The following is a 25,629-nucleotide window of genomic DNA, read 5'->3' on the forward strand; positions in this document are numbered from 1 at the left end:
ATCTATGCAAAACCCAGCAAACCGATGCCCAAAGCTCTAAATCAAATATTTGGTATTTAACAAAATAAATTAAGGGGTGGGGGGAATAAAAGATAGACTTGGGCACCAGGGGGCTCTTCGTGCTCGTCTTCGGCAAAAAAAAAAAACTTCGTATTCCGCGAATATTCGCCTGGTCCTGTCTTCTCTTCGGGCGAATATTCGCGGACATTCTTCGTGCTCGGGTTTTCTTCGTTTTCCCCGTAAATGTCCGTATGAGCAACTCTATTGGTCGTCAGCAGGGGGCTCGTCTGCCATTGGTTGATGGCAGACGAGCCCCCTGCTGGCGACCAATAGGGTCGCTCGTTCAGACTGTTAAACTCCTGGTGCCGTAATTGTCCGGCAGATCCCGCTGGTCTCCCTGTTCTATCATTTATTAACTGATAGAACAGGGAGACCAGTGGGATGTGCCGGGTAAGTTGCAGCATTGGGGTTTTAAACGTCTGCATGAGCCACTCTGTTGGTCGCTCGTGCAGACTTTTAAAACCCCAATGCTGCAACTTACCCGGCACATCCCACTGGTCTCCCTCCCTGTTTAATTAATTAAATGTCCGTACGAGCAAACAATAAAGTCGCTCCTACGGACATTTAACTAATTGAACAGGGAGGGAGACCAGTGGCATCGGCAGGGTAAGTTGCAGCATTGGGGTTTTAAAACCCCAATGCTGCAACTTACCCTGCCGATGCCACTGGTCTCCCTCCCTTTTCAATTAGTTAGTCTGTGCCGGGTTAAATGTCCGTACGATGACCAATAAAGTCGCTCGTACGGACATTTAACTAATTGAACAGGGAGGGAGACCAGTGGCATCGGCAGGGTAAGTTGCAGCATTGAGGTTTTAAAACCCCAATGCTGCAACTTGCCCTGCAGATGCCACTGGTCTTTAACTAATTGAACAGGGAGGGAGACCAGTGGCATCTGCAGGGTAAGTTGCAGCATTGGGGTTTTAAAACCCCAATGCTGCAACTTACCTGGCACATCCCACTGGTCTCCCTCCCTGTTTAATTAATTAAATGTCCGTACGAGCGAACAATAAAGTCGCTCGTACGGACATTTAACTAATTGAACAGGGAGGGAGATCAGTGGCATCGGCAGGGTAAGTTGCAGCATTGGGGTTTTAAAACCTCAATGCTGCAACTTACCCGGCAGATCCCACTGGTCTCCCTCCCTGTTCAATTAGTTAGGGGTTAACTTTATTTTTTAAAGGGTTAAGGGGCCGTGCAAGTGAGCCTATTGGTCGCTTGCACGGCCCTTTAACCTATGGATTTCCGCTCCTGTTAACCCCTTCGATGCTGTGTTAGATAACGCAGCATCGAAGGGGTTAACGGGAGCTGAAATCCATAGGTTCACTGGCAGGGGTTACAAAGACCGTGCGAGTGAGCCTATTGGTCACCTGCAGGTCCCTGTAGGCGACCAATAAGCTCATTCGCACTGCCCTGTAACCCGTGACGGCGAACCTGCAGATTTCCACTTCCGGGAACTGCCGCGATGACAAGGTAAGTTAGAAGGGGGGGGAATGGTAGACGAAGACGATCACGAAGATCTTCGTGGTGTGTGTCTTCGTCTTCGCCTACGTTTTACCGCCGCCGTCTTCTCTCCGGCGTGTCTTCGGAACGAAAACGCACTCTTCGTGTTCGTTTCCGAAGACGAATGCACAAGTCTAAAAATAACACAACTTGTCCAGGCTCTTATACTTTGTTTCAGGGGCACATTTTGGAAACATTGCCTATTTATTATTTGCTACAGGGGCTGCAAGGCAAAGGGCATATTCATATGAATCTGATGGGAATTCTGAAAGGTTGATGATTCTAGACAGAAGTATGTGGAAAAAAATAAATATACAAATCAAATTATATATTGTATTATGGTCATATCTATCCAACATAAAAGGACATAAACCATAAAAGAGAAAAAAAATTGTGTAATATTGCACAAAATATCATTCTTGAGATGGAACACTCCAATACCCTCGCATTTCAGTTGGAGTGCATAGTACATTTTACTTGCACCATCCAAAGCTATAGTAGCCATGTGTACACATAAAGGATGGCCGAGATAAAAAATAACTAAGATAACAATAAAAGACGATAAAAAAAATAAAAAGTGACCACGCATTTAGCTCTGTAGTATGAGCTTCCTCCAGATGTAACAAAACCATGCCGCTAATATATGCATTTGAGAAATCCTATAGAATATCCATGGATTAATGGTCAAACCTAAACATTGCAAGTACTTACAAATCATTACCTTAAGGAGAAGCTGCAGTTCCAGATATGCAATGCGTCCTCTGCAGGTCTTCTCCTTAAGATTTTCAATGCCATGTTTGAAGCAGCCAATCACTGACAAGAAAATGCTCTTTGGCCCGAGAACTCTTTATCTTGTCCAGCGGCTCCTGAAATCAGAGAGGAGTGTGTTTAACCTACAGGTTAGGCCATTCCCAATGCCTTCTCAGGTCCTGCCTCAATCCTGCTTCTACCTGGCTTCTTTCAATTGCTTTGGGGAGAAGCTCTATCTAGCCGTGCCTCCTTAATCCAGACACACAACCTCCCTCCCTGTGTCCTATAAGGAGCAGGAGAGCGCTGGGGACGTAGCCCTGGGATGTTTCCACGTACGTTAACAACTATAATAAGTGCCTGAAAAAATACAAAACAGCAAATATGGTTAATAAGTGTTGGCCATGCCCTAGAATCAGGATTTCACGCAATCCATTAAGAAATACAGATAAAGGAAGCAGCAAAATCAACAAAACACTTCCTCAACCATTTGTCTCTTTGTCATATGTCTGGCTTTAGTTTACCTTCCAGATATTTATCTTGTACGTCAAGAGGCACTGCTTTTTGGCGTCATATCTTATTAATGTTGTGAAGACATTCATCGTCAAGAGAGTAAAGTGGTTACAAACCCACATAATCTTGATCTTACAACTAAAATCTGGGCATATAAAACTAACACATTAACAAAACACTTAAAACTCCTTGTAAGCAAAAACTAACCTTTCTTTTTAAATGTAGCGTTTCCCTCTGCTAAGAGATATAAATCTGATATGAATTACGCAGGCACTCTCGTGCCTATGAAGGTATTAAAAAATCTCCTTCATTTTAACAACTTCAAGCAGGATCACTCTGCTCTCCCGTAAACATTTACCCATTAAAGGAATATTTAAGTGACCTGCAGTGTTTAAGGTCTGCCAGCTGCTGCCTGGGAACCAGGAGCCAGAAAATAATTGAGTGTTTTTATTCTAAGAAACCAAATAATTATTTTGGCCAAAATCCAACATGCAAAAAAAAAAATGTTGATTAGAATAAAGTACTGAGCTTGAAGGGAAGCATGGAAAAGAAGCTAAATTACGGTATGGGCAGACATACAGTATGTATTTATATCATATATACAAAGGAAATCCCTTTTCTTCTACTAAAATTGGAAGGGTTACTGCACGTCAACAATGCTAGTAATATGAAGAACAGAAGTATCTCTTCCTTATTCGTATGTTTATGAATGTGCGTATTCTGAAATGTATATAGACGCATTCTAAATCTACAAAATATTTACAGGAACGTTTTTGCTCCCCGTCGGGTAAATATTCCATTCACTCTGTTTCTCAATTTTTAATAATGGAACAATGTTCTCAGGAAGTGAGCAATGCAAGCAAAACTTGTTCATTCACTCACTTTAAGAGGAACATATAAAAAACATACGTAACTGAAATATATATATATATAAATATATATACAGTATATATATATATGTATATCACGCATGTATATTTTTTTGGGGGGGGGGTTCTAGCTTTTGCTTTTACTGGCTAAAAGTATACATAAAGTTGTTAATCCCCTTAAATGACTAGATGGCCCAAGTGGATCTCATCAGCAATCATTCTATCTTTGTAAAATAAATAAAGTGTGATGGAAATAAGGAATTAGGAGGATTTGTCAAAGTCAAAGAAATTAACTTATTTCCAAAAATATATTTAAGTGTCTAACCATTTAGGGGTATTGACATCACATAGGAATAATATTTTTGGTAACTGGTAATTCTGTCAAAATTGATTTTACAAACTAAGCCCTTACATAAAACACCTAAAAACAAAATAGCAAGGTTTCAGAATATTCCCCCCCCCCTTGGTGCTGGGTAGATCTTCCCAAAATAAGAACATAATGCCTTGTATTGTGGAGTATCTGACCACATTCTGTAAATGCTCAGTATATTCAAGACAAGTGATGCAGCCAGACCCAGCAAAATTAAAGAAAGAACTGTCAATAAGTGTCTCATCTGTTCCATCGACACAAAAATACCAGCGTCACATTCTGATTTTGTATTGTGGATCACATAGAACAAAGGCCTTCAGTGATGTGGGAGCAGCAGGGAATTTTACAGACGCCCATTTCACACATACCATTGGTTTTCTACTAATTAAAAAAGGATCAATGTGTCATTGATGTCCAACCACTGGTTTCAGTGACCAGACCTCTTCTTGACTTGTCACAGTATGTATCCTTCTTGAAGAGAAACTGTCTTTCATCCATGAAACCACCTATCAAACTTTATATTTTACACATAACGTTGAGTTTTCCAGGCCTATCAGATGGTCACTAAATCTGTGTGAGGTTCTCATGTATAACTGTCTTTCATCCACATCATACAAACACTATACAGAAATATATGGAAGAATTAATGAAAGAATACTTTATTTATTGAAATATTTAGGTATATTTATAGTTTTCAGAGCTCCTTCTCCTTCCTGTGGGTCGCCTAGGTGGCTGGGCCAACATCAGACTCTGCCCCAGCTTAGCAAGTTAGGTTTGTCCCTCTATCTCTAGTATATTTGTTGGAGTGAAATTGCACAAGTTCTGTGGTCAGAAGACCTTCTCTCGCAGGACCTTCCTTCGTCATCTTAGACATTTTATTTATAGAAACACGAAAACGCTTTTTCAAAGCAATGTGTGCTGGTTAACTCACCTATCAACTACAGCAACATCTACTAAGAAGATTTCAACACATAGTGGAAGGTTCTTTGGATGAAAGTGCGTTTCATAAATTTGACTGAAAAAAACATCACCGCAGAACGACAAATTCCATTCCATGTATGCATTAAAAATAAAGAAATGTTCCTTACTGATATATTCTTGCTATGAAAGTACGTGCTGGCACAATGGGAGTCATAGTCGCACCAGCCGGATTGCTAAGTATTATCTAATCCCGGTATGACTATGTAGAAATGTTTCCTAACTTTCCCCATCGTTTAAAATGTAGGATTCATTGCAAAATGATTGAGTTGTTAGAGTGGATCAGTGAATGAAGGTTATGTAATCAATGTGGGATAACATACAAGCTCTGCTTTGTAAAGGCACTGACAAGCTGGAAAAGTCTCTGGAAATAGACCATTTATGTTTCTTTACTTAGAATGTTAAAGAAATGAAATCCTAAACTGTTTTTTTTAGGACTGATAAAAAAGCTTAAAAGTTGGAGCAACCTATCCAAAGGGAGATTAGAGGAAACAGGGCGTGGGCCTCCATGCTCCCATCAGCCTGCCCCACAGTGCCTCCACTTGCTTCACCCATCACTCCTTACGATCATTCCATAAGCACACCTTATAAGAGCGGCCACCTATAACTAACATACTACATCATACTCAAAGTTAATGTGTTAGAAATGGGCAACAGTAAGGATTTCAGCGACCAAAGGGCCTAATTGTGATGGCTAGATGACTCGGTCAGAGCATCTCCAAAACTGCAGCTCTTTTGGGGTGTTCCTGGTCTGCAGTGGTCAGTACCTATAAAAAAGTGGTCCAAGGAAGGAAAAGCGGTGAACCGGCAACAGAGTCATGGGCAGTCCAGACTCGTTGATGCACATGGGGGGAGGGGCTGGCCTGTGTGGTCAAATCCAACAGACGAGCTACTGTAGCTAAAATTGCTGAAAAAGTTCATGCTGGTCCTGATTGTTGCAGTTTGTTACATATGGAGCTGAGTAGTCTCAGACCAGTCAGGGCGCCAGTGCTGACCCCTGTCCGCTCCCGAAAGAGCCTGCAATGGGCATGTGAGCATAAGAACTGGACCACGGAGAAATAGAAGAAGGTGGCCTGGTCTGATGAATAGACTGGCCTACCAGGATACCAGGAGATTTCCCAGCAGGGCGCATTCTCTGGTGCCAGAACCTGACATGTGCAGTGTGCATATAATAAAACATGGGGCGGGTATTTAATTATTTCTAGGGCTGGTTTTAATTCCCAGTCTGGCCCTGCTCCCCTTGTTTGAGCCACCATATCTGTAACTGACATGAGATGATATGATTAATGATATAAATCATTCACAAACATGGATACTTCAAAGAGCTTAAACAAATGGTAGCAATTTCTAGTCCTAGAAGAATGGTGCCAGAGTAGCCAAATCAGTACCGAGCACAGAATCTTGAATGAAGATCTGAAATTCTCCAGGCACTGCTGAGGCCACCAGAATGATTTATGGCATAGGTGCAGAATAACTGGCAGATCCAAAGGCAAACGCCAACAGAAGGGCTCATAATCCTATGTCGAGAATACCTAGTAATCTAGTAATAAGCTATCCTTCCTATAGCAAATCTATGAAATTTGTCCAACCTCCAAGGGGAAAAATGTTAAACATGAAGGATTTGGAAATACTTGTAGGCAATAGACTTGGCAACAGTGTGCAATGTCAGTCAGCTCCTGCAAGGCCAGCAGATTATTATCATGTATAGAAGGGGTATTGGCACATGGGAGGAAAATATACTTTACATGGTTAGCCGCAACCTTGAAGATACGTTGCTGTTAATGGAACAGTCTCCAACTTGGCAAAAAAATTTCCTCTTCTGGACAGGACTTTGGAATTCATTTTTTCCGGCATGGACATATTCTTCATGGGGCAGAGTTCAGACTAGAGTAGCTTCATGCCCAGAAGACTGCAAAGGAGATGCCTGTGAGGATTTATGTTGCAAAAGGGCAGGGGTGACAAAGTTGGGTGGAAAGTCATGGCGACTGGGGGTAGGAAAAAGAAAAAGGAGACAGCTGAGAGGGGAAAGCAGGTTTATGGTGAAAGAGGAAAAGGATTAGTAGAGAGGAGTGAAAAATAGAAATGTGCTACAGAATCTGATAGCGCTATATAAAACAAATAATAATAATAAATGAACTTTTGGACAAGGTGAGAAAGAGAAAATAATACCAGAGTGGAAAAAAGGTAAGTGATTTCTGGGTGATGGGAGGAAAAGGTCAGGAAAAATAAAGAATACAGAGATGGATGGAGAGTGAAAAGGGTCATTAATATGGAGGATATGGAAGAAAGAGGGCAAAGAGTCTAGGAGGTTAGAGACAGGTGTGAAGGCTGGGTACCAGGGTGAAGGGTCGGTCATAGACCCCCCTTAAGATGGCATTATGTTTTACCCAGTAATTGTGTTTCTGCTTTGCCTTGTTGTTTTATGTTTAGGGATGTATCTCATTGAATAGAAGGCACTCACACCCAACACACATGTTGAGCTCTTAGAAAGAAGAGCCATCATGTGAAGTAAGAGGGGCACAGGGATTTGGGTCCCAATGGGGCGATCTGCCCCTAGTAAAGCAGCCATTCATGATGCCCCCCTATTCAAATGTTTGTAACGGTTCTGTTTGTACACACGTAACAGTATATCTATTTTACCATGCAAGTAAATATGTGCCTGTATCAGTGTATCATTGTACAGGAGTTGTATGTTCCTGTATCCATGTATCACTATGTGTGAGATTTGTATGTATCTGTATCCATGTATCGGTTATGTATGTGAGTTGTATCTTGAGTTATGTTTGTGAGTTGTATGTTGAGTTATGTGTGAGTTGTATGTTGAGTTATGTGTGTGAGTTGTATGTTGAGTTATGTGTGTGCATTGTATGTTGAGTTATGTGTGTAAGTTGTATGTTGAGTTGTGTGTGTAAGTTGAGTTATGTATGTAACTTGTATGTGTGTAAATTGTATGTTGAGTTATGTGTGTAAGCTGTATGTTGAGTTATGTGTGTGAGTTGTTTGTTGAGTTATGTGTGAGTTGTATGTTGAGTTATGTGTGTAAGTTGTATGTTGAGTTGTGTGTGTAAGTTGAGTTGTGTGTTTGAGTTGTATGTTGAGTTATGTATGTAACTTGTATGTGTGTAAGTTGTATGTTGAGTTATGTGTGTAAGTTGTATGTTGAGTTATGTGTGTAAGTTGTATGTTCCTGTGTCCGTGTTTCAGCGTGTGCCCCTGGCTCCGCCCCGTGGGCGGGGTTTGCTGTGGCTGCCGCACAGTTGCACACAGTGGTGCGGTGTAGCTGCGTGGTGCGGTGTTGTGCTGTGCGTGTCATGATATTTGTCCTGTATGGGCTGTGCAGGGAGTTGTGCGGTGGGAGGACAGACAGCCGGACACAGCAAGAGGACAATGCATCTGACCGAGGTACCGGCTGCGGCTCGCGTTTACTATTCTCCTTACAGCCAGAGGCACTCGGTTCCCCCAGTACCGAGCCGGCGTGAATGTAGCGGTTATTTGGTGTTACGGGCATCCTAGAGGTTCTGCGTGTTTCTGCCTTATTGTTGGCTTCCCGTTACGTATGATCTGTCATAGAGGAATCTAGAAACTTTCTAGAGAAACTTCTGTGCTGAACAATCGCTGCTGACGGGATGGGGGTGGAAATCCCCTAAACACTCAGTGGGTCCCCAGTGTTTCCTGCAGATCATCTCTTAAGTCTCAGTGGGTCCCCAGTGTTTCCTGCAGATCATCTCTTAAGTCTCAGTGGATCCCCAGTGTTTCCTGCAGATCATCTCTTAAGTCTAAGTGGGTCCCCAGTGTTTCCTGCAGATCATCTCTTAAATCTCAGTGGATCCCCCGTGTTTCCTGCAGATCATCTCTTAAATCTCAGTGGATCCCCAGTGTTTCCTGCAGATCATCTCTTAAATCTCAGTGGATCCCCAGTGTTTCCTGCAGATCATCTCTTAAGTCTCAGTGGATCCCCAGTGTTTCCTGCAGATCATCTCTTAAATCTAAGTGGGTCCCCAGTGTTTCCTGCAGATCATCTCTTAAATCTCAGTGGATCCCCAGTGTTTCCTGCAGATCATATGTTAAGTCTCAGTGGGTCCCCAGTGTTTCCTGCAGATCATCTCTTAAATCTCAGTGGATCCCCCGTGTTTCCTGCAGATCATCTCTTAAATCTCAGTGGATCCCCAGTGTTTCCTGCAGATCATCTCTTAAATCTCAGTGGGTCCCCAGTGTTTCCTGCAGATCATCTCTTAAATCTCAGTGGATCCCCAGTGTTTCCTGCAGATCATATGTTAAGTCTCAGTGGGTCCCCAGTGTTTCCTGCAGATCATCTCTTAAATCTCAGTGGATCCCCCGTGTTTCCTGCAGATCATCTCTTAAATCTCAGTGGATCCCCAGTGTTTCCTGCAGATCATCTCTTAAATCTCAGTGGATCCCCAGTGTTTCCTGCAGATCATCTCTTAAATCTCAGTGGATCCCCCGTGTTTCCTGCAGATCATCTCTTAAATCTCAGTGGGTCCCCAGTGTTTCCTGCAGATCATCTCTTAAATCTCAGTGGGTCCCCAGTGTTTCCTGCAGATCATCTCTTAAATCTCAGTGGGTCCCCAGTATTTCCTGCAGATCATCTCTTAAGTCTCAGTGGGTCCCCAGTGTTTCCCTTCTCAGATCTGTTAGTCGCAGTTAATTAGGGCAGCTGTGGTATTGCTGGCATTCTTTCTATAGATCTAGATTTTCGTGACACAGTTACCGGAGCCAGCGCTGCCCTTCCTAAGGAAAAATCATTATTAGACCATTAGCCTGGGTGCAGAATGTTGGCGTTTCTGTGCCGTTGGTTCTATGATCCCTGGCTTTGCGGTATTCCAATAATGTGAAACGAGCCCAGGAGATTCCGCTATTACAATAGAGAGCGTGAGAATGAACTGTAACATTAGAATTGTTCATATATAATGCGCTTTATTAACATTACTGCATATATATGCTGGTTCCAGTGTAATTGGTTTGGTTCAAGCAATGGGCTGAATGGAGCCAGGGTGGGTGCAGATGTGTGTTAACACCTTCAGTGACAGAGAGGTGTACAATGATTTCTGTAAAAGTACAGTACTGAGTACATCCCGTGCATGTAAAAGGGTTGTTGCATATTCACTGGACCAGAAAGTTGGTGTCTGGAGAAAGTCAGGAACCTATAGGATGCATGCGTAGGATTGAGTTTTAAAGTGGAGCCGTAAAGAACACTGGATTGATTCATCACTTGGAGTGAGGCGTTCAAATTGCCCGTCTGAATCCCGGAGGATCCGCAGGAGGCAGATCTCTTTCTCAATTCCTCCAAGCTTCAATCCTTGTTTAGACCCAGTGATCAAAGCCTCGATGAATGTGCCTCCAGGGGCACTTTTGAATTACAAAAAAAATCTACCCCCAACCTTCTTATAGTGCACTTATGTTGTTCCTGTGTTAAACAATCCAGCCACGCTGTGCAGATCAACTCCTATGATGTTTAGCCAGCCCTGGGCTCTGTGATCGGATTTGGAGTGGCGGAGGTTGGTTGCCCCTTCCCCTCCGTTGTGTATTTTCTTGTGTCTGGGAAATCTGCAACCCCTGTGGCATCCAGAGGAGGATTAAACTTTAAAAAAAAGAACTAAAAGTTAAGGAAAGAGGCGATCATTGTGTTAAAGAAGTGCGAAAAAGTCCATAACGAATTATGGGAGGCTGTTCATTAGACGCCGAGTTATCGGTAAAATGAAGAATTTCTTTTCCGCATTATCTATACATACTACAGGGCTACCTGGGCTCTTCTCGTAGGAGAAACTTGCTGCCTTGTCGTTATGTGCAGTTAATGCAGAGATAAGGAATTCTTCATCTTATTGCGGTTTACTGTTTAATGAGTAATTGCTCCATCAGAGTTTTTTAATGCATTTTATTCTGCTACTGTTACGCAATAGATCTGCTACTTTAACACAAACTTTTCATCAGTTGCAGATTTAATGTTGTCATTCAGGCTCACAAATAACTAATGTTGATTAGTAAAGAAAATATTTGGTAGCCGCGGTTTTGTTGAATGAATATTCCCAGTCGGTGGGGGTTAGTGACATGATGTAATAGGGCAGTGGGACCGATGTGTATACAAGGTCGCCTATCAGCCTACATAAAACATACTGCTATGTAAGCTTCCCGTCTCCTTTCTGTAAACATTCACAAGGGAAGGGTCTGGGGGATGTAGGGTGACTAAGAGGAGACAGGAGGAAAATACTTCTGAGTGAGCAAAGGGTGCAATGGAGGTCCCAACCATGTATGGACTTTGGAGGAAAGGTTGGGTGTTCGTCTATGAACTATGAACCGTTACCATAGAGTAGGACAGCATTTACTCCAACGCACTGCAGACTCCCAGCCATTGATGGGCTATGGCTGAGATCATCTTCAGGAATCTCTTGGCTGGGGTGATAGGTGTTAGCGCTTCTAGCAATAGCCATGGGACTGAATGATGCCCAACCTTTGCACACACCGTTTAGCAGGAAGCCGCTTAGACAATCATAATCTATTGATCTGCGTGTTATCAAGAAAAGTTACATCACCAGTTATCAGCAGCCCCGTTTAGATGTGCTGATTTTATCAGCTCGGTCCATACGTGACATTTTAGAGATAAATGTTCATTTCTGGCCATTGGACAGAAAAATACAACTTCCTGCCTTTCTAATGAAGTAAACAGAGTGACGTAAAATGGTAAATTTAAGACAATGCAGCTTTTGGATTACTGGGTCCGCGTTACATTTATTTATACGGCACCCGCAGATTCCGTAGCGCTGTCCCAATTCAGTCAATTTGAAAGTGTCTACAACATTAACACACATTTTGAGACATACCGGTACAGAAGAAGAGAGCCCTGCTCTTGTGAGTTTACAATCTATTTGGTGATTGAGGACAAAGGAAGACGGTAAGAGAAGAGGTGAGAATGGGTGAGGTTGAGTTGATTGAAACGAGGGCAATGTGGAGAACTCTATGTCTATCTTGCAGGTGGCCATCGCTGGTGGCTTCTTTAGGAATTGGACAGTGTGATTGGATATGATGGATGAACGAGAGATCAGAGTAGAGAGTGACATAGAGGCAGCAAACTGTTGGCTGGATTGTGCTCACTAGATTATAATCTACTTTGGCTTTCAAGAGTAGACTACTTTGGTCTCCTCTTTAGTCATATTATTTTACCCCATAAAAAAAACATGGAGCAGACTTGCAGTAGTGTTTGTACCCAAATACCATCAGAATATTATTTCAAATAATAATTCCTGTTAATTAAATAAAAATAAATTCTGCACAAGGGACCTTGAAGGGCACAGGGAGTGTGTGGCATTTAAAATACATTATACAAATCTTACAAGGAATGTATTGAAGGTAAACTTGTCTTCAGATCTCCGTAAATTGAGTTATAATAGTGAGAGTAACCAGAGGGTGTAAACAACAGCTGTAGATCATCCATCCAGCACTAGAAGGGTTAAGAAAGTCTATAATCAAAAAGGATGCATCTTCCGTTCATTAGGATGAGGAGGGTACACTATCATTTGTTTATAGCATCCTTAAATAGGGATTAAAGAGCAGCGTGTGAAATACCATGCAGCTTTTTAATTCTAACAAAAAGGAGGACGTAAAGTATCCTATGTCCCATAAAAGTCAGGGAGTCTTGTATGAGAAATGTTAGACATCTCAGACCCTTTATGTCTGGAGAGCTGCTAGCTGGGTGCTCTCATACATTGCCTAGGTCCGGGGTGGGCACCAAAATTACTTATGGTGGACATTTACTTTGGTCTGTGGTGGACAATTTTATGATGTTCTATAGACCTTCATAAACCTTGCCACATGACACGGGTGTCTTTGTAGCTTTCGTAGCTTTTGCCTCATTATATAGTTCCATATTCTGAGATTTGTTTGTACTGTATTGCAAACACAAGGAGGTGAACTTCTTAAGCCCTGAGACAGAAGGTTAGTATTGTTGCGAGTCGGTACTTGGTACATTCAGGAGAAGGTGGAGGGTTTCCGCTGCTGTCTGTATACATCAGCTGTAATCAGAACACTTTATTTATACGACCACGATGGATGATATACAGTAGTTAATCATGTATGAAAAACCGTAAGCAAGTGGCGACCCAAAAATTGTGGGACCCGTCATGTCCTTTAACAAAAAATCAGCAATGAAGGATTGTCCTGCAATGGGGTAAAATCTTGCCGTTTTTTGAATGTTGCCAATCATCTATTTGTCACTATTTATCGCTTATAAAGCATCGATGTTTCCTGCAGAGCTATATAATGTGATTCTTTGCTGTCACCTATTCCACTTTGGACTGCAGTCATTTTTGAGCCTCGCTAAACGCATCACTATTCTTATCCCCACAACTAAAACCCAAAACAGACAGAAAAGGTCACAGCTTTAAAAACACAGATGAGGTTTGAGTAGATTGTGGGGAAATAGTCTTGTGTTTCTTTCCATAATAATGTACAAAACTTTGCCCCTAGATGGGCCAGAAAGTTCCCGTTTCCAACTGGGAGAAAAAACATCCTTTAAAAAAAGTGTTGTTTTTGTTGCCGTAATGGTAAAAATAAAAGAAATAGACAGTCATTAGGTTCTTGTGCTTTTATAGCTGATGGGAATGGTTGAATGTGACAGTTCAGCTCCCCAAGCCTCAAAAATAGATGTCGTTTATAAAACACAATGCAAAAGTACGCATGCCAAGCAGGGGTGCGCCAAGGAGCACCAACACGACTCTACCTTCTGACATCGGAGCTTGTGGTTATGGTTTAAAAATGCCGTGTCAGATGAGGAAACCCAAGTTGTAATGTTTAGCTCTGCATTGGATTCTGGTGATCTGCGCACGTTCTCCCTGGGTCTGTGGATTGTTATACACTGCATCCTGTGACTGCTTATTCCATTACTCTACGGCCTGTCACAAAACCTTCTCCGTCGCTGCTCTGTATTAACTCAAAACATGGGCAGTGTGCTGCATACTGTCACAAACCCAACATCACCAAAACCTCTGCATGCTATCAGTGGCTTTACACGGACAGCGGTATTCGGGACCGATATCCTGTGATCCTGATTTCATCCTGAGAGCTCTTACACCGGAGAATGCACACGGCACATGCGCAGAATTGTGTGCATGCACAGTAGTGCTGTCAGTTGAGTGGCACTCTACCTCCTAAGCTCTGCCCTTCAGTGTCTCGATTTGCTAGGGTAGAATTTGGGAGGTATGTAATAACCATGTTCTGTGTACATCTTACTCCTATATATTACCACCACTGCCTACCTTTGTATGTACATCTTAACCTGTGGCTCTTTACTACTCTGCCATTGCCCATCTTCCATTCAAAAGGTGAGTTTACTTTCTCTTCAGGTGCTCCCCTTGTGATCATAAAGCATTTGTAGTATGTAGGAACTCTGGATACTATGTAGTATGTCCATACTAAACGAACCATTGCCCCAATAGACCGAGCTACCTGGGACAGCGGCAGAGCGCAGATTATTATGTATCTTCTCCTTCCTAGAGCCGTCTTCTTTTCCAGATAGCAAACGTTGCCCTGTAGTGTTCTAAATTCCACCAATTTGCTCCCCACCCATCTTGTAAACCTACCAAACATCCTGATGCTTCAAATAAGTACAGAGTGACACTTGCTTTAGTGAGGGACACTTATGCTTTAGGGAGTAAATGCGAGTCATGGTCAGGGGAAGGCTTTTCTGAGACCTTTTATGTGGATTTGTGATCCATTGACAGCCATGTATGTAACTAAGCTTTGGATTTGGAGAAAAGACGTTTGTAATTTATTCACAAAGTTTTCTGCTGTTTATGTACACAGTATTGTGACTTTTAGGGCTGTAGAACAATGTGATGCTTTGACGAGATGGATATTAGGAGAGAGGGGATTGAGTCACAAAGAGGGACTGTGCCACCTGAAAAGGGTCACTTAGAAGGTATGCAGAACTGCTTGCATATAGATCACAGGGGAAGTCAGAACTTCATACAAGTATTTCTTAAATGCAACAACCTGCTTATTCAGTCTCATGTTACAACTTTGCCTTTTGCCAATCTTGGTCTGCCGGGATCACTCCCTTAATAATGAGATGGATGAATTGTTTGAAAGCTGTGTTATCGTCTTCCTCAGCTGTGTTCATACAACACCATCTGCAAAAGCTCCTGTAGTTTGGATATTACAATACCGCATTTCACAGCTGCGCTGTCAACTTTATATCCCACAGCAGAAAAAAAAATACCTAGCACATTAATGTCCTATTTACTGGTCCTCCCAGAAATCCAAGTTTTACATTTTTGATAAATTTCAAAAATCCTCATTTGATCGCATTGCCTAATTTTTCATTTAGAGTAACACACGCAGCGTGTATGTTTAATTACAAACATCTTCTCACATCCTAAACCTAATTTCCTCCTTCCTTTTCTTTTTTTATTATGTTTATATTTTACTCCCATCTTATCTCATTTGCTTATACATAACTCATTTTAGTTATTAATACATATAAAACCCTCCCTGCCCTTTTCACCATCACACATGGTTTTTCTCGATCATCTGCATCAAATTTTTATGGTGATTGGGGGTATTTTCTGCTTTTTTATCATTTGTTTAATATTTTACTCTTATAGAAACATACAATTTGACGGCAGATAAGAACCAATCTGCCCAACTAATCTCTCTGTAATCTCCATTCCGCTTTCAAAAAACTCTCTCTCTATATACACTGCTTTCCTTTTTTTATTGTACCCTCTGTCTTCATCTTTCTCCTGTTCCTGCTCTCCTTAACCCAATTATCCCCTTTTTATCAGTATCTTATCTGACTTTCTCCATAGTATGTCTCTTACCTTAGCTTCCTGTTACCCTAACATTTGTTATCCGTTTCCTTTCTCCTCTCTCCCATTCTTTCCTCTTCTACCACTATATCCTTTTCTTTATCTCCCGGCACTTTTAGTCCCAGCTGCTGTGGCGTGATGGGGTATCCAGCATGTGACTCCTGGAAAAGAACCATTCTTAGCAGGGGGGTGTTTTCACTGTGTGAAAGGTTAATATGAAAATGCATAGTGGGAGCTGTAGAACGTCAGGGCAATGACCTTCTCCAAAACCTTTCATTTAGTCCTCTACTGTGATCCAGGCGTGGGGACACAGCACAGAAACTCTATTATCTAATGTTCATATAGAAGAATTACATCAGAGATGTGGGAAGGAAAATGCCAGGAACCAAGTAGAGAGAAGTGGGGTGAAATAATTGGTAATAATTTAAATAATTGGTATATCATCACAAATATGTGTTGTGGGATTCCTTGGTTTAATCATTATGTGAAATCCATACTCCTGTTGATAAGGATAACGGTGATAACACTGACCGGATTCTTGGGGGAGATTTGCTATTGTGGGAAGTAGGAGAGTTCTCTATCTTTTATCACATACTACCTGTAATCGAGCTAGGAAATGATGCAACAAAACAACAACAAGGAAAATCTCTACAGTCGACTGGTTAGTAAATGCCTCTTTGTTTAAAAAACACTCATCTGCTTAATGCAGACTGTCTGAAATTCATTCATGAGCATTCTTACCTGACCTGGCTTCTTGCCTCTGCCGTATATTTTCCCTACATCAGGTATAAAATTGAAAATGAATTAAAACATTGACCTGACTTCATGCATTAGGCCATGGTAACCTGGAAGCTTCTATGGGGACCTCAACTGGGACCTCCATGTCTCTAGGATGAAAAGCTGGAGGTCACTGTGCAGCACAGGGGTCTCTAACCACCAGCCTGGTACTGTGGACGGCCACCAGCATGGTATTGAGAACAGCCCTACTTCCCCTTCTAACTCCAATACGCGCTAATAAATCCAAGGGCTGAGGAAAACCATTGATAGCTTTGTGTCATCACAATTTACCCCACTGTTTTCATTACAAAATATTGTACCACGTTTTCTCATTCCAGAAACAGAATGGGTGAAAATATGAGATTCACCTTATCACTATGTGTGTGTCTTTAAATTGTTCTCTTCATTCCTGCACGTTCGGTCCTAGCTTCAGCATCATATCCTCCTGGATCCGTGCCAGATAACAGATGTCGTATTTGTGAGCCGTTTCGCTTAAATGCTTATGGTCTAATGGAAGGACAGACATGCCACTCTAAACCACCAGCAGATGACTACAATAATATAGAGTCACGCCTAAATTCCAATAATTAGACTGTATGAAGGATGCCAGCATTGCAATATATTCCATCACTTAAAGCTAGATTTGTTTTGCATGACCTCTATTTCTTTATGCCCCTTGCTTGCATTCCTTCTGCGCTCCCTTTCTGTATGTCCCACTTTCCCCCCCTCCGTCTGTCCAGCTGCTGGGATCTCGTAGCACATTCTTGTAATATCAGGGGAAAAGTCTTTCTCTGCTCCTCTTATCACAAGAGGGACATCCGGGGAAAAGGGAGGAGACGTTTCTGTCCTGGATTGATGGGACAGTCCTCAATCCCTCTTCAACTTGGACTTCTCGTCATTCCAACCCTCACAGGGTGACTTTCAGGAGGAGAAATCTTGTATTCTAAGTAAAGCGGAAAATCCCTTTCTCGTTTGGTCAGTCAGCTGCCAAAAATATCTTCTAGTTAATCAACAGTACAGCTAGATATTTTGGGAGTCAAAAACAAGCACGTGAATATATTTAGTGATTAACAGCGTCGGCTTGTTTATAACAGACCATTTTAACAAAACAGTTCACTCAACGAACATTCACCAACTTTCTTATAGCAAAACTCACTAATCAGTATCAAACAGATTAACTGGCTCAGAGACTTTGTTTTTTGTTATTTTTATGTTGTTTTGATTTTCAGACGGGGGAGGTTTGATAAGTTTTCTCCAAAGCCATTTGTTCTTCTTGTATCCTAACTTTAAATAACTTTTTTAGAATGTCTGCAGTATCCCCTAGCATCTGTACAATGAAAGCCAATATTGGGTAACTGCGGAGTGAGTAATCTTTCGATTTTTGTGGTTATTGTTCCACATCTAGAGCAGGGTTAAGTTGGATGCCACAGATAGCAGCTCAGTTGAATTCCCAGTTTAGTCTCTACTGCCACGACACTTTCCCTTCACCCACCACTGTCATTGTAGAGCAATATATGGTGTCACCACCGTACCCCTTAACTCCGATTCTACCTTCAGTTGTTTTTTTAGAACCCCTTTTCTTTGGCACTTACTTTCATTGCAAATCCTTATATTACTAAGACCACTCATGCCATCCCTAAACTTTTTAAATTTTCTCCCTTTTACCTATGTTTTAAACCATATTAAGGTGCTCCTAAGAGGTGCTTTCCTGCCATGATCCTCCCGCTGCTTGCATGAAGAACAGTCATCACCCACCTTAAATGTTAACCTGTTTGTTTTTTTTTGTTTGGAGCCCAGCCTGTACTCTTGTTTATAAGCCATTGTGATCGAACCTTCAAATTCTATCTCCTACTACCCCCGTCCGTCTCAAGTTTACCTTCAGCTTGAAGGATGTAAGGCGTTTGTCACTGGGACCTCCTGCCTAGTTCAGATTTAGGATTGAAGTGTAATTCCGAATGTATTGCTCCTTTGTAAACAAAACAGGCAGATAAGAACCATTGGCCCATCTAGGCTGCCCGTTTTTCCTGCTGTAAAGAATTATCAACAATTCCATGTATATAAACTTGATATAGAGGCAAAAGGTGATCATTGTTGACCTTATTTGCGTGTGCCTACCCAGAATCCCTTGTGGTTGTGGCAGCACCATGAGATTTCTGAGGGAAAAACAAGCCTACTGGCCTGTCTGGTGTCTGTAGATGAGTGTTTAATAATGCTTCTACTACCCCCTTACTTTTAAGTGGAACGGTTTTCCATCACCTTTACCCACCATAACTTATGTAATGGATACCTGCGCCACTTTCTGGATAATCCTCTAGTTATGTTCCTACATGTTATATGCAGGGCTATAATATGCTGATGGTCTTGTATATGCCTAACGACATATATTAACATGAAATTTGATGGCTGATAACAACGTGTACCATCTAGTCTTTACTCTTTTTGTTTGGTTTATTAACAAGGACAATTTGTAATTGAGAGAGCGGTGTACAGTTGGATGCGTAAGGAGATCGCGCACGCGCAGTAGAGTGCTTGCATGTGCATTGGCCCTGCTTGACAAACTTCAATATACACCCCCTGGGGAATAAAACGCCGGTCATTTTAATAAAATGTTTACTTACTCCTGCCCCTCAACCGCCACCATGTGACCCACTCTTACTTAACTCTTTCCTGCTGCAGGCCATTAACAACTTCCTATCAGAAGCTGATGCTGTGTCAATGAATAACTTCCTGTTTGGGATACTGCAGAGTATCACTCCATTTATCTCTTCCTGCTAGAATCCTGCTGAGCATCTCTCTGTCGTTACCGCTGCATTGAACTCTCAGTTGCTGCATGTATGTTCTGGACGAGCTGGATGGATGTTCTGGATATTTTCTTCTAGCTGTCATGATTCCTACAGAAATAAACATACATGGGCTTTGGTTTTGTTCACACTTAGCAAGACTGACCTTGGAAGCTTAAGGCCTTACATATTCTTGGTTCTTTGCATATCTGGAAATGTAGTTATATCTTCCGTAAACGTATTGCTGGGGTGAGAAATATCCTACCTGGTATGCAGACAAGAAGACATTCAAAAACGTTAATAGACTTAAAACACGTTAATGCAGGGTGAGCTCATCCCGGCTTTAGTGGAAATCCTGAAACAAAGTAGGCAAGTGTAAGCAGTCATGTTAGCTTCGGTTATTGTAGCCCACTCGGGAGAATCAATGGCCGCTTGGAATTAATGGACTCAGTGAAAGTCAGGGTATAAAGAAGCAAAGGGCTAGGAACTCTTGTGAATTGGGCAATATGTAATGTCAGATATTGTCATGTTTGTTCACTACCAGTTAATGGGCCACGCCATTTAAAGTTTGCCCCTAAAAAGTAGGGCGCATGTACCCCTGGACTGCTCTTCCATATGTAGCCACCGGGCTGACTAGCAGATCAATAACTTCTGATTTCAGGAACGGATTGGGGATGACAATCGCCCCTCTCACTTTAAGGCTAGCAGCTGATAAATGACATGCTTGCAGCTGTCTGCTGGCTACATGTGGCTGCACGCTACACCCTTACACCAGCCATCTAGACTCTCACAGCTTGGATCCATCGGACAGCCACACACTCGGTGAGGGTGCAGGACACCAGGTAATTGCCTTCTGTCTGGGTCTACCTGACTCAATCCTTTACTTATGGGGTTCTTTTGTAGTCCCTAAGCGTGTTGTCTACACTTCCTTTATTAATGGGCTGCTTGGTTTGACTTGCCCAATTGTCTGAATGTTGCAGACCTCCCCTAACTAGCCAGCACTGAAAAAATGGGGGGAAAAGTAGGCAGTTCTTGACCCTACCATTAAGTACTTCCCATCTGTCTCTCTAGGCCGCCCCAAAATAATGGCATTTTCAGCCAAAACCCCTGTCAGGGTGATCAGAATATCTCCCCTGACCAGACGACATGCGGGGAAATTGATTGAGATCACAGCTCCCACATGGCCCCCTCGTGACACACTGAAGCTTTGTTTACCGACATTCATTCTGCCTCCGAACATGGCACCCACGGCACATGATTAGTAGGAATATCAGGCCCTGTTTACAATTCTAATCGCTACGATAATTCTTTACTGTGCAAATCAGCCTGAGACTAGCTTGGCCTAAAACGGGCAGCCTGCATTAGCTTGCCTCGTAAGGCAGGTTATTACGCCAGTCTAGTCTCAGACTTTAAGACAAAAGAAACAGTGTGATAAACGTGAACACTTCGTGTGTTACGTAGTAATATATCGTATTCAAAATCTGGTAATATTAAAGTGGTGCAATTTCATTATATCAGTGTAACTTTGTATTTAATAAAGTAAATAAAATAATAATGAATAAATCTCTTAGATGATTTGCTTTTTTGATGACAATAAGGGCAGATTTCTGCATCTGATATAATGTACAATGTTAATGTATATTGTGTTTTAGGATAAATAGTCTTTTGGCACTTCTTTAATTCTACGTTAATATAAAATTTTTAAAATACCAGATCCTTGTTACTTGCGAGTAAAAGTAATCAAAGGATCATACTTTGTATGTTATTATTTCAAAATTATTTTCATAGTCTATTAAACAAACCTATATTACTACTTGAATCTGGCAGTGCTAAGGTTAAGCTCCATGCTTAACATTAGGTGGGGAGGAAATGTGAGCTTTGTCTTTCAGGAAAGGCTAGTTCCCCCCATGATGTCCTCCACCCCCCCCCCCAACATCCTCTGTCCGCCCTGAACAACCACCACTCCCTGCACACCCCCTACACTGACTACGCACAGCTCTCCTACTGAGTGCAGCCCGGGGAGCTGCCGGACAGGGCTGCCTCATATAAGACATGAAGCCCAGAAGGTCGTTACAGGATGTGTTGAGAGGACTTAGCAGGAGTTTCAACTGCGCCACGGTATGGCAAGGTGATACGACGAGTGTGTTTGCACCCGTGTATGTGCTAGTAGGTGATGCATCTGCGTAGCTGGAGGACAGCTCACATCTAGAGTAGGGTACTATGCCTCTAGCAGGGTCGTGGAGTGTATCGGCATTAGATAAGTGAGTGACTGGTTGTGCAAGTCAGGAGATGATGCCCTTTGGCCTGCATGCTAGTGATATACATGCTTATATATATATATATATATATATGTGCCAATCAATTTCTACGCACGTGTCGGAAGGGTACTGTGTGCATGCGATATGGTGCATGTCACTATGGATATCCAAAGATCATCCAGACTTTTGATGTTTACATCCCGTAAGCCATATAGGTGCCACAAAACCACTGCATTCATATATGTACGAATGAATCCCTGTGTATGTGCCAGGGTGGCACTGATAGATATTGCCTAGGCAATAACATACGTCTCCTAGATTGTGAGCTCGTTTGACCAGGGCCCTCCTCGCTTCTTGTTTCTGTAAGTCCATATTGTGATGCGCTGTTGATCCTGTTCACCCTTTGTACAGATGTGTGGAATATGATGGCGCTATATAAATCAAGACCTTGATGTTGGCTTTGAACACCAGACCATTTTGTGTGTTTGAAAACATTGTGTAACAGGAAACAGATAGTGACAGTACACCACGCTAGGGACATAGAATCACTGTGAGTATGTCACAATCTACCATCCTTAGGGTTATAGTGTTTGACTATTATTACTTTTGCAATTGGGTGTATGATTTGAAGTACTATCATTTTCTTTTATTACATAAATAACCATGCTATTTTATATACATTTGGGTACATTTACCTTTTCTGTTAGTATTTGAATTTACTTACCAGATAAAATCTCTTCTAAGATGACTTTTTACATTACCTGTTTGCGTGTGGAAGTACGGTACTCCTCCATGTTATTTTCCAAATTAGCTCAGCTCACCAAGGACAGCTAGGTTCCAGTTTTCCAGACAGGACGTAGAAGCTTGGAAATAAGTTCTCTATAAGCTGACTTGAGAAGCATCTATGTGCCAGCTCACCAGTCTCATGGAAACTATGGTTTGTCAGGAATCCGGAACATATTCAGATTTTTCTAAAGGCTCTTTGATGGGATGAACTTGCAGGACACAGAAGAGAGTGTTTAGAGCATCTCCTGAAAAGGTGTGCTTCAGGCACATGTTCTGTGTTATGGAAAATCCAGATCTGCAAATATGAAAGAATCCGCTACAATTTGTGTGACACAAACTCATTGTTAATTATGACAACTTGCTAAAAAGTAGCACTTGGATGTTCTTTTACTACTCTGTGTGCAAGTCCAGTCCAATGTCTTGTGTATTTGGGCCCATGAGTCAAAGACCATGCTTGATTGTATTATCCTGTGTGTTGTTTTGATATGTTGTGATGTGCTCGGCTGTCACTAGCAGAGCTGGGTGGAAAGTGATAAATACTTCCAGCACGATGTTACCCCGTTTCATGGGACCTCTCGCTGGAAAAAAGAACTAAGGACAACTCACATGCAATGTTTCCTGAAAAACTGCATGTAAGTTTTGAAGACACGTACTCCTCACTACATATATGACACAAATAGCTGCAGAAATTCAGCCACCTGATTATTTCCACGGTTGTTTCCACTGGATGAAAAGTGCTAGTGTTCTTTGGGTATGGGCGAAAGTGTTCACGCTCGCTTTGATCACCAGTATGTTGTGAAGTAAGTATATCAAAACACATCCAGGGAATTCTGCCCCAAAGATCAACCTCTCCTAATCCTAGGTGGGGTGGCTTCATTGGTTATGGGTGGTGTTTAACACTACACGCCATTTAGAAAACAAACCCTAATATTTATCCATCAGATGGCTCCTGCTAGGTGAGTGTCAGGTACTTTGGGTGCTCTTGCAGCATCCATTGAGCATTTGCAGGGACCAGTATCCCTAGTTTCATTCTTCCTGGTGAAATAGGGTCACACTCTGATACAACTACACATCAACATACACACCGGATAAGCTTTTTCGCAGAGAGAGAGGAGATTGCAAAAATAAAGTATAAATCTTAACTGCTATTGTAGCGGTACAAAATAAAACGGCACCATGTAAAGGTTTGCAAGCCAGCTTACAACCTGATGCTTTGTCAGAGAGAGGACTTCATAGTCACGCTTTGGTACAACCCTGTACTCCCGCTTGAAAGGGCTTTTACCGATACATGTTTATGGAGAGGTACTTGTCCCAGCCTAAACTTTATAGAGGCCTTTTCAATGTCTTGTTGCGTCACTGCTGGAGATCTCGGAGTAGGTTAAGGTACTGTATGCTTAAGGGGTTTGTGGATTAACACAAACCTCCTCTGTATGAGCATGAACACTGCTGTTCTGTGTGAGTTTCATAAAGTACGCTGGATTTACAGTCTGTGTGGTTCTTTGCTGATTTAATACACATGGAAGGCAAGAATCAAAGAAATATCAAAGATACCCTTGATTTAGAGCATGCAATAAAAAGAGTTTGGTCGTACTAGATATTGAAATGTCCAGCATTCGCTAGGCAACTGGGTTAGAGAAGGTTATAGACCACAGAAATATTAATTTAGATCCGTCTTCTTAGAATGTAAACTCTAGCCATCATTAGGACTAAATCAACAACTAATAGCAACTATACACTCTCTACCGTTCCTTACAACCCTGAACCCGGCCGTTACAGGAATATTGGGGTTTATTGGGAGCTCTTTGAAAGCAGATAAGAACTAGTCAGTCCATCTAGCCTGTCTGTTTCTCCTGATGTACTGACACGGACCTTAATCGGTCCTTGGTCTACTACTTCTGCTGGGAGGCCGTTCCACTGGAAAGACAGTAAAGCACATTAGAAATGTGTGTCATTTTTTAACCCCTTAAGGACAATGGGTGGTCCCTAAACCCATTGAAAACAATGCATTTTGAGCTCGTACATGTACGGGATTTGTCATTAAGGGGTTAAAAAATAAGTGTTTGTGTTGATCTACTTATTTAAAGCACTGTATATGTATTTGCCATTAGTTCAATAAACCGTAAGTACCATACCCAGATACTCGTGTAAATCCAGTGGGTCACTGCATAGTAGGTCCCAGCCATCCAGCTACTATAGGAAAAGTTATTCTTTTTCATAGGAAAAGGAGTTAAAATCAGTATTTTCTGTGGTTGGGGAGTTCTGTCCAAAAATAAAATATGCCTGGCAATTTTGTAGCTTTCCTGTGCCTGCGTTCCCCCACCCAAATTTTATAAAGTATGTTCACAGGGTTTATTAGTAACCAGATCTTAAAAAGCAAAGAACTGGAAACATTTCATGTTTTCTTACACAGAAAAAAAGGGGTATTTAAAAAATGCTGCAAGCTCTGCTCGTGTAAAAGATTAGGATGAAAGACACTTTATACTGTAAATTTCCGCTATTTATCTTGGCGCCGTTTTACAAGATATTTCCATTTGTCATGCGCACAAGATGTTTACACAATGATCTGTTTCAATATGAAATCTTTTTATTATTTATTTTACTGCATGGATTAGATGCCATTAATAAAGTCAACTGTGTTGTGGGTGGCGTGGTAACAGCAAAGCCATGCATCCGCCATTTATATGGCAATGCACATAAATAACCATTTTTGGTTTTCATCATTTGGCAGCTTTTTACATACATTTACCTTGTTAAAGGAGAAGCCACATGGAAAAAAAACCTGCCCTGTCTACATTAGTGTGGTTTAGCACCTACATACTGAGAACCAGAACCAGAATTTTGTCCCCATAAACTCCCTTTATCTGCAGACCTGGAGGCCGCCATTGTTGTCAGTCATGTGACTTTCCTGGCTCAACAACCACATTGAGCTGATTCTTTATGGCAGTCTGTTCCTCCATAGACTTTCATTAGTCAGAATAGTCAGAGAAACCTGAAAACCATATATTATGTAAAAAATTCAACATATTTTTAATCTGATAATAGTAAGAACGAAATATGGTGGGAATTCTCCTTTAAGTGCATATCAAAGTACACTTAAGTACACGTGCACTCCAGAACGTCAGCACCGCTTTCCATTCAGTTCACTAAATTGTAGTCCATGCAAAAATGGACGGC

The 25,629-nt window shown here is 41.8% G+C and overlaps 1 protein-coding gene across 1 annotated transcript in view; it reads left to right on the forward strand.

The window, feature by feature from the left end:
* The first annotated feature begins 14,895 nt into the window (after positions 1–14,895).
* LOC149286559 (tensin-2-like) overlaps positions 14,896–25,629 on the forward strand; it is a 46,255-nt gene continuing 35,521 nt past the window's right edge. Inside the window, exon 1 of the mRNA XM_089493963.1 lies at positions 14,896–15,018. Coding sequence (XP_089350089.1) covers positions 14,896–15,018 — 123 coding nt within the window. The remainder of the gene's footprint in view (positions 15,019–25,629) is intronic.

This window comes from Sceloporus occidentalis, unplaced genomic scaffold (genome assembly GCF_023333645.1).
Source record: "Sceloporus occidentalis isolate IW3139 unplaced genomic scaffold, rSceOcc1.0.p SCAF_68, whole genome shotgun sequence".
NCBI lineage: Eukaryota > Metazoa > Chordata > Lepidosauria > Squamata > Phrynosomatidae > Sceloporus > Sceloporus occidentalis.